General features: G+C 35.4%; 1 protein-coding gene across 3 annotated transcripts in view; it reads right to left on the bottom strand.

Moving 5' to 3' along the window:
* Window positions 1–3,055: 3,055 nt before the first annotated feature.
* TRIP11 (thyroid hormone receptor interactor 11) overlaps window positions 3,056–10,615 on the bottom strand; it is a 75,623-nt gene continuing 68,063 nt past the window's right edge. For all 3 annotated transcript variants that reach the window (XM_058292406.2, XM_058292408.2, XM_058292407.2), the window contains 2 exons: window positions 9,326–9,470; window positions 3,056–6,458 (listed from right to left, as the gene is read on the bottom strand). In XM_058292406.2, the coding sequence (XP_058148389.1) occupies window positions 6,238–6,458; window positions 9,326–9,470 (366 nt within the window). In that variant the 3' untranslated portion in view covers window positions 3,056–6,237. The remainder of the gene's footprint in view (window positions 6,459–9,325; window positions 9,471–10,615) is intronic.

Here is a 10,615-nt window from a genome sequence, read left to right as displayed (position 1 = left end):
TGCGCTTATGCACATCTCAGCAGGATCCAGAGACAGCTAAAGTAAATACAACTCCAAGTAGTGGTACTCCTGAGGGCTACAGACTCCCAGGTCTTACGGTCATGACAGATGGCTCTGGAGTTCAGTGTCTTTCCAGTGGGCCCTACTTTAGAATTTTTGTTTTTGACACATGCCTCTTCTGTCACTTTTACTGTACCTGTGGTTGGCACTTGGGTTGGTGTATGCTCAGGAGACTTGAATCTCTGGACTGACTGTGCCAGCTGGGCCCTGAGCCTCAGCAGAGTTACAGCACCTAGTCTCCGGTTCGTTGGCCTTAGCCAGGTCAGCTAATAGGGAGATGGGGATGGTCAACCACCACACCAAGGAACCAAGAGAGTCTACAACTGCAAGCAGAATTCCATCCATCAGCCATGTGAGATCTACGCCCCCTCTTTAGTTACGAGGCAGAGTGGACATGAGGACATAAAATATGGATTAGAATAGACTTACTGGTATTCTACTACAGAATTACTGTGGAATAATGGAAGAAACTGTATCATTGACGTGGAGACACTGGCCATGGGAGTTGCTGAGAGCAGGGAGAGGGAAGAAGAGGTATGATATGGGGGCATTTTCAGGACTTGGAGGTGTCCTGAATATTACAGGGACAGATGCAGGACATTATATATCCTGCCATAACCCACTGAATGGATTGGGAGAGAGTATAAACTACAATGTAAACTATAATCCATGCTGTGTAGCAGTGCTCCAAAATGTATTCACCAAATGCAATGAATGTGCCACACTGATGAGAGTTTGGTGATGTGGGAGGAGTGGAGGGAGGGAGAGTGGGGAGTGGGGGTGTCTGGGATCCTCTTATATTTTTTAATGTAACATTTTTATATGATCTACGTATCTTTAAAAAAAATAAAATCTATTAAAAATGCGTATGCACTTACACATGGTCAAGTTGAGGCTGATCCATCATTGTGAAAGGAAAAGTTCTCACAATTTAACGTCCTTCAACATCTAAAGGCCTTACATTCTACAAAAAGGAATACTTTAACTGACTTTTCTAACAGAGTCCAAGAATATCTAGAAACAACTTTACCAAGCTCTTACTTAAATTCATAATCAAATATTTTCAAATCAAGATTTAATTTTTGAAGGTCAGAAAGTTCATTGAAGTCAAAGAATGTTAGAGCTGAAAAGGAGGTTACCCTTATAAAAACAGTCACAGCTGAAAATGATCACATTTAAAAAATCATTATAGTGCAAGTTATTTCTTAAACACAGAAGGGCTAAAACACTGATGTACAAGAAGATTCTATTTTAGGAGCTAAGGCAGAAAACCAACTAAGGGTTCAAATATTTGCCTTAAGTGTTCCATTTACTAACATTCTTGAATTTTTCTTTATCTCCAAGACAAATATTGTTGCAATTATAATGGGTTATTAATTTACTGGATCTATTAAATTATGACAATAACATGCTGTAAAACCCTCAGAGATATCATATATTCACATGGCCGAAGTCCCAAGGACAGGAAAACAATGTGAGGTTAACACATTTTTGTATTTCCACTAGAACTGGTCAGGGCAAGAACCCTTTGACCTTTATCTGACATTTAATTTGCTAGCTTGCTTCCTTCGAGAGTGCTCATATGTCATTTTCCTAAAGATGTGCTTAACTACTACCCCCTGCTCCTCCCATCTGTCTGCCAGGACCAAGTCAGAGCCCCCTAGCATTTGGTATGTGCCCCATGAGCACCTCTCACACTTCTCTAGTAATTTGAACGCATCTGTCTCCCATTTGACTCAATTTCTCAAGCCTCAGTCCCTACGCACCTCATTTTTAGCAGGTAAGTTCCCCTCCAACTGCATAGACAAAAATTCAAACAAATTCCATCCACCCAAATCCACCTGCTAATCGCATCGACTCTCTCTTGTATCCCTCCTGTCCCACTAAAGGAGTCCTTCCTATCAACGGCCAATCCTCCATCTGCTCCCATCCTGTCTGTTCCTCTTTCTCAGGAACTCTTCGTTCTCAACTCTCTTCAGTTTTCCCCTCTACACTGGGTCCTTCCCATAATCATTTCCACATGCTAAAGTCTTCCAGCTTGAAACAACTCTCCCTTCATCCTGCTTCCCTCCCCAACTAATGCCTTCTCACCCCCTTTGCAATGTGGTTTCTCAGAAGAGTTGCCTACAAACACGATCTCCACTTGCTCACTACCCACTCAGCAATATGGCTTTTGCCCCCCCCACCCCCTCACTTCTCTGTCAAAGCCAGCAACCTCCTGGTCCCTAAGTATAATAAAGTCCTCCTAAAACTTATCTCACCAGTCCTCTCAGTGCACTCATGTTTTTACCTCTCTTTACCTTCCTGAAACAACCCTTGGCTTTAGTCATCCCTGCCATTCCCACTCTTTCTCTCTGACATTCTTATCCATTCTTTGGTAGTAAAAATCACAATTTCAATCATCTGTATATAATTATAGATTTTATAAAGCCTATGCATAAGGTTGTGCATTTATTCCTTTCATAAACTATGAATGAATGTACTTTTTGACTCTTAGAACTCCATGAGGTTTGCTAGGTGGATGTTGTTTCAGAGATGAGAAAGATGATGCTCATAGTCTAAGTAGTTTTGCTAAAGGTCACAAGGTCACACAGAAAGGATCAAAATCAATATTCCAATCCAGCTCTCAACTTTAAAACCTATGTTCCTTCCAGTGCTGCATTACATAAACAGTTAAAAATATTCAAGTTCCACATCTAAGAAAAAAATGAAGATAGAACTGATTATCTTGCAGAAAGGCTAAGAAGCCAGTAATACTTAATACCACCTCCAAAGGAGCCCAAAACAAAGGCTGGCTAAAACCTCTCAGATCTCTTTGTATACATAATCCTGAGCATTATTAAGTTTTTCACACCTAAAATTTCCAAAGCTCAAATAGTATCCTAACAGCAGTCATCCAGTGAACTTAGCCATTAGTTGCAGTAGTCCATGAACTGCTGCTATAAACAACATGTGTAAGTCATTTCTCCCCTTCTAAAGAAAAAGCCAGCAGCTGTTTGCTAAAAAGAAAAAAAAAATTTTATTGTGGATGAAGACATGGCAAACTTACATATATCATTTTTATGTTTTGTTTTTGCCTTGCAGTGCTCCTGATGAATTCAGCAATGCATTGACTTTAGCACTATAAAACACAAACTAATTTTAAGATATGTATTGTAAATTACCCACATTGAGCTATTTCCCTAAAAATAAAAAAAAGTTCATCCATTTTAAATGAAGAAACCTTAATAAGTTAAAAAGACTGACAAATAATCACAAATGTCAGAATATTAATGTACCATTATTTTTTTCCATAGGAATTTATAAAATACATATCATCTAGACGGACTTGGTATTTTTTACAAAATTAAAGATAAATTCTGTTGATTGAAGACCTTTTAAATACTTTGCCATAAAAATTTCATTAGCTTGAAAAGTGAAATTCCAATGATTTCAGTTTGGCACAAATAGCCCTTTCTAAATAATTCTCATCACTTCCTTGTCCCTCCAGATATAAATGAGTTTTTTTTTCCCCACCTGCTGATTTGGTAAGCATTTTGATAGTTTTCCCCCTTTCAACGATTAAAAGATGAAAATAAACTGGAAGCTTTATTTGGATGGAACAGTTAATGTTTTAATTGGCTGGCTGCAAAAAAACCATTCCCTTTTCCCATGGTTTTGCTTTGCTTTGTTTTATAACCAATAATGGCAGGAACCAAAATTCAAACAACTACACAAACAGGATTATACAGAAATCAAATTCAATGGTAGGATGAATTTTCTATCATAGTATAGAGGGTGAAAACAATTAGAAATGTAGAAAATTGTGGTAGCTTAGGTGGAATGCAACCACAAATTCTAGTAAGTTTAAAGAAAAGTAAACACTAAAATTACTGCAATTAAAATACTGCAGTAAAATTAGCAATGCTCTATTGCTAACCTTGAATGTATACATACTTCATCACTGTATGGTTACTAAGAAGATTCCTTAAGCAGATGGTTCATCTCTGATACAACTTAGTTTCAGAAAAGTAAATCAGTTCCGTCTGTTTTAATCAATAAACACTTGGTATGCATACCAGTTCACTACAGTTTCAATGATGATACAACTAAAACATTAGGTACTATGCTTTAGGACAAGGTCACATACTTATTTAAAGAACAGCCATGTAAGATCATGCTCTGTGATGTTTAGATACACAATCCTTCTATAATGGCTTTCAACCTTATGCTAAATTATGGGGTGAGGGGAGACAGGCTGTTGTGGTCAGGGAAGGAATTGCTCATATGTCATAAAAGGCATTTAAAAATATGATGACATGCTACTTAAATACCCACCATGCACCTCCTTTTCAAAGGACTTAAAAGAGAGAACTTTTTTGCACAAATTATTTCTTCAAAATAAGGACTGTGTGCCTTTTTTCCTTTTTTAAACTTAGAAACTAGTATTTCAGTTGCTCCACACTGAAATGAAACTTCAATGCAAGCAGCAAATCATTTAGGATAGTTAGCGAAAATATCTAAGGAGTATATATAAGAACCTAACAGTAACAATTTCATAGAGAAATAAAAATGGGCAAAACCGACTGGAGGCAGTTTGACAGTTCTAATATAGAACTTGTATGATAACTTCCTTTAAAGTGTACTAAATAAAGAATGGTAACAAGTTATCTAAGGAGACAGGAGATGTTCTGAAGCAGCATTGTCTCATTTACCTAATTTTTCAGAGAAGCAAGTTCTACCATAGACATAATTCAAGAATTCCAGTCTGCTAAATACAATAGAAAGTATACAGTTAATCACAGCAAAATTTACAAACAACCAAATTTAGCTCTGGCTGGGCCCAAGACTATTTACATATTTGAATTAGTATCATTTTCATTTTCCATTTATACAAAATGTTTCTATTTTAAATGCATATGGAAATTTACAAAATTTGCAAGAAATGCCTTTTTAAATGTACAACTTCAATTAATACAAATATGAACATCTTGATGTAATTATGTTCCAACTTAGAACTTTTTATGACAGCTTTATATAAAATTTAAAAAAATATTCTCTTACTCTTAGGTCTTAAATACTTGGTGCAGTTGTCAAAGTTATTTCACTGCTGTAACTATCACCATGGGAATGATGAGTCCTGGATTGATGAACCTCATAACAACACCTCAGGCAGAGGAGGAGGCCTCATATTCACCTATATTTTGTTTATTATAGTTATGTACATGCAGCTGTACAATTTAACACATATGTGAAAGCAGTGTGTATTTGTATGAGGAAACAGGTAGTCTTAAGATGATAACTTTAAAAAATACTTTAGCTCTTAAAACCAAATGATATATCCATACTGTGTTCTCAACAAAAAAAGAAAAAACTATGGATACACCTAGCAACTTGGATAGATCTCAAGGGAATTATGCTGAGTTAGAAAAGCCAATCTCAAAAGGTTACGTACTCCACAATTCCATCTACATAGCATACTTGGAATGACAAATTAGAGATAGAGAACAGTTAGTGGTTACCAGGCATTAAGGAAGGGGGTAGGAGGGGAGGTGGCTGTAATTATAAAAGGGTAACATGAGGAATTCTTGTGCTGGAACCGTTCTGTGAATGGACTGTGGTGGGGAGCACATGAATCTAACATGCGATGAAATTGCATAGAAACAAGAACACACACATTCCACCTCAGAACACCTGTGACCTCCTGAGGACAACCTCAATCTTGGCCCGTCTACACAAAGTTCTCTAAAGATAATATATGCTTCAGATCAATTTTCTACACTATGCAGAGAAGCCACTATAAGTATTTTTTTGTTTTTTTTTGTAAATCAAGATAAAAAGATACATCAAGTGACTCTAAATGAGCTTATAAAATCAGAGAAGGAAATAAAGATCTGATATATGGCTATTTGCATCTCTTTCTTTTGCTTTTTGTTAATTAAGATAAAAGATAAATATTTTTAGTTTAAATGGGGTCAAATCAGAGAAGGAAAAAAGGAGATTATATAGCAAACATGTTTCCTGTGATATCTGCAATTTCTAAAGTATTCGGATATTTTTTATTAAACTTAAAGTACAACTACAAACAAATACATGACTTCTTCCAAAAGGCCACTTTGTGATAAAATATGTACACATAATGTTCAAAGTTGGTTTGCTTGTTTTAAAGTGCTATATTGTTTCTGGCTTGAGAATCACCTATTGCTTTAAAAGGTCTTTCAGCACAACTCCAGCGCTGTTGTCAGGTAACACTGGCAAAGGCGTAAATGTGGGCAACACATCTGCAATGGGTTTCAAAAGAAGATGCCCAGGCCCACCACTTCCAAGTCCGGCTGGGTTAATAAGCGGCACAGCTGCAGAGCGGGGGGCTAAGAATGGATTCGCATCTGGTCTTCTGCTGGTTCTGGACTCTGCTGTGTCTAAATGACAAAATATGGATTATTAATCTCCTACCCTTCACAAAGAAATCATATCAGTAATGTAAGCAGCAACATAAAGAAAACTATTGCATGTTGCTTAGTTTATTAATATATATGTATGTATGAATTCTATAAATATTAAAATTCTACCCTGCTGTTAATAATATGATAGTATTTGGCACCTTTTTTTTTGCAGTGTTGCTTAATTATTCAAAAAAGAGTACAATTAGGCCTCAATTGATAGATAGGTAGGTAGGTAGGTAGATAGACAGATAGATAGATAGATAGATAGATAGATAGATAGATAGATAGATAGATAGATAATGATACAACAAATTTGACAAGATCTTAAAGTTGGTAAATCTAGGTAGGAGGTATAATGGAGTTCTCTGCATTGGTATTGTATTAATTCTGCAACTGGTAAATTTGAAATTATTTCAAAATAAAAAGTGAAAAAAATGTGTATTTGAAGTTCACTCTTGGTAATTCAAAACATTTTCTGATAAAAACGTTATACATGATGCTTTAGGTTCCTATGTTTAGCCTCCAAAATAAATTTAATTCATATATTGTTGGGCTCTGGATCCAACAAGCTGGATCTATGAAATACAGAAGGGTAAAAACAGACAAGATTGTATGAGAAAGGAATGAAAGAAAGAAAAAAGGGAGAACAGAGTATTGTTGCACATCTAATACTTTATTAGACACTTTAATATTACTGTTTTAAATTTAAATACCAGCGATATAAATTATAAGCTTAATTTACCATAACACCAGCTTTTTGAAAGGTACCATCTTTGTTGCAAGGCAAACTCTCTAACTACCCACATGAAAGATGAAAGACCTATGAACTTAAATTTTCCCAAATTAACATAATGGTCATGAAGAAAACTGGCACCCATGTAAACATGATAATCAAATTGATATTTACCTTATAAAAAAAATAGCACAACACATGCATTATATTTCCTGACCCCTTTTAGGCAGTCAAAGGCTTGAAAAATGGTTCAATAGTATATGATTTCTCTATACAGTTAAATTGATAAAGTTTATCTTTATCAGAATAGGTTTATGACCTAATGTCTTATGGGAGAGAATTCTGCTTTACTACCCAAAACTACCAGCAAGTTCTTGGGAAAGAGGCAAGCAACCCCTTGAAGGTACCCATTTTAGCAATAGGAAACTCAATAAAAAGAGCCCCTAAAACAAAGAAAGCACTGAGACAAATTCACCAAATCTTCTTAGAGAGCAGTCCTGGGTTCCCAAGCTGTATTTTATTCTGAATGACAAATTTTTTAACTTTCTGGAAAGGCTCCTGGTGCTGCTTAGTAAACTCTGACCCATGTCACATATTCCAGAGCCAGAGTTAAAATCGAAGCTTGCTTTTTTCATGCAAACCCCAGGCTAATTCAGAAATTACTAGGTATTCTCTGATCAAGCCCAATCAAGCTGAGTACATAATTTGATAACAAAAAGAGAATTTGAGAGAGAAAGAAAGATACCCTGCCATTGTGAATTCTAAAATCTGCTTCAAAATGCTATAATAACCTAGAGTAACAAGAGAGCAAAGTATAGAATACACCTGTTAAATAAAGTTACTACTTTTTACTAAATTTAGCAGCCAAATCTTAACAGATTTTACCACTTTCTTTTTTTTTTTTAACTTTTTTTTTTTTAAGATTTATTTATTTATTTATTTAATTCCCCTCCCCTCCCCCGGTTGTCTGTTTTCTGTGTCTTTTTGCTGCGTCTTGTTTCTTGTTTCTTTGTCCGCTTCTGTTGTCGTCTGCGGCACGGGAAGTGTGGGCAGCGCCATTCCTGGGCAGGCTGCTCCCTCCTTCGCGCTGGGCGGCTCTCCTTATGGGTGCACTCCTTGCGCGTGGGGCTCCCCTACGCGGGGGACACCCTGCGTGGCGCGGCACTCCTTGCGCGCATCAGCACTGCGCATGGGCCAGCTCCACACGGGTCAAGGAGGCCCGGGGCTTGAACCGCGGGCCTCCCATGTGGTAGACGGACGCCCTAACCACTGGGCCAAAGTCCGTTTCCCTCTCTTTCTTTCTATACTACTTTCTTTTAGTTATCTAATGACTAAAGAAGTTTTTAAAATATCAGAATAGAAATCTTTTTTTGTCCAAATTTAAATATATGTGACACAAGTTTGACAGTGTATAACAATGTATACATTTACAATCCAACTAGTAAATGTTAATTCGTATTAAGAAATAAAGATTTCAGATTTCTGACTAAAAGATCTGTTTATAGTTTATGGATTAATTCAATTTCAACTCAAGAAAATTACTGCATGCCAATACAGGGGATATAAATATTAAAAAAAGACATGGCCCTTATAACCTAGTGGAATAGAAAGACGTGCACACATGTCTACAACCACCTAACCATTAACTTCCAGGCAGACCTTTCAACATGTGAAAATGCTTCATAACATGCCAAAGGGTTTGGTCACTAAATGTAATTCTTTGATTTTCACAGTGGGGAAAACCCTTCTCTAACTATAAACTACACTTCTAACTCTAACTAGGAAGTCTCACCATCAGTGAGAAAGAAAACAGGTGCCCAAGCAGAGGTTTAACAAACTTCCCATTATTCAAAGAATATTAAAAGCAGCTTATGCAGAGAGAAAACTATCATTCTGATAAACAAAGTACAAATATTTTGTGTTGTTTAAATTAATTTAAACCAATGACATACCAGATTGCTATAAAATTATCTGAAGCCAAAATCTGAGTTTAGAAAAATTCATTACGTATTTTCAAAAACACTAAAAATATATTCAATATCACCTTAAAACAATCATAAATTAAAATTCAACTTTTTAAATTGTGGAAAAAATAAGTATCGGGTTTTACCTTTAAAATTTTGTGGTATATTTGTGGCTAGTTTTGTCCTTCCTGGTGAATCTAGAGGTTTCATATCATGAACAGAAAGCTTTGGTGGTGGGACAGATGGATGAGATTCTGTTTCTAGAAATTTAACAAAAAGTTCTGAAAAAGACTAAAAAAATATTTTGGTTATACTTAGGTTAAATATAAAATTATATTCACTATAAAGAAGAGGCAGCAGCTATTCTAATTAAACATTAGAAACTATCATGCCATTTGAATGATTTTCTTTTTTACAGATAAGCTGTATGAACAATTGAAACCTTAGCATTTTATTACAAGGGTAGCAATACAAAAATTTAGCAGTGTAATCAATAGTCTTTAACAACAACACTCATTACAAACATTTTATAATCAGGTTTAACCAACAGATAAACCTTATATTTCTTGCTATCAATGGCACTCAAGATATCAAATCTTAAATCATTTTAATAATGATTTTAATAATAAAATCATTTTAATAATAATTATGGATGTGAAAAATTATATCAAAGGAAAACAAGTATTTAATAGTCATATTTTTCTAAAGTAAGACACAATCAACGAATATGGCTAAAGATCACCAGTAATATTACCAGATTAAAATAATGTAACATAGACCTTTCCTTTAAATTAAATTTTATGTGATCCAAGTGTAAGAGTTCTGGCATATAACCTTAACTAGCTAGTTCTGACTAGGTCAACTACCCTCAGCTTCCTCTTCAATATAAACAAGCAAACTCAACTCCACATACTAATTCACAGTGCTGCTTAACTCAAATATTATTCATCTAAAGCCTCTAAATACTAGGCACTGTACATGCTAATTAACTGCCTCCTCCTACCAAAATGTAAATTCCTTGAGGCACTTTGTCCATCTGGTTTGCTGCTGCATCCCCAATGCTCAAAGCAGGCTAGTGCTCAGTAGGTGTTCAATAAGTATTCACTGGCTCAATGACCAAGAAGACAGATAAAAGAATAAAAAAGCCTCTGCTACCAAGAATCTCAAAATTTAATAGCAAAACAGACAAATCAATGATTACTGTGTACCTAGAGAAGCAGCATCAAACACAAAGAAAGGAAGAGTTAATATTTTGAAAAATAAGTTAAAATAAAATCTGAATACAATAAAATTATTAAAACTAGTTTGTTATCCTTAAGCTACCGACCTCTCTCTGGATCTCAGTTTCTACACCTCCAAAATAAATAACATAAATAAAATAGCCTAAATAAACTAACCTAAATAATAAGTATAAATAACTAAATAACCTAAATAAA

The sequence above is a fragment of the Dasypus novemcinctus genome, chromosome 3 (genome assembly GCF_030445035.2).
Source record: "Dasypus novemcinctus isolate mDasNov1 chromosome 3, mDasNov1.1.hap2, whole genome shotgun sequence".
NCBI classification, from domain to species: domain Eukaryota; kingdom Metazoa; phylum Chordata; class Mammalia; order Cingulata; family Dasypodidae; genus Dasypus; species Dasypus novemcinctus.
Note: the sequence above shows the minus strand (reverse complement) of the source record. Positions and strands in the feature narration are given on the sequence as shown.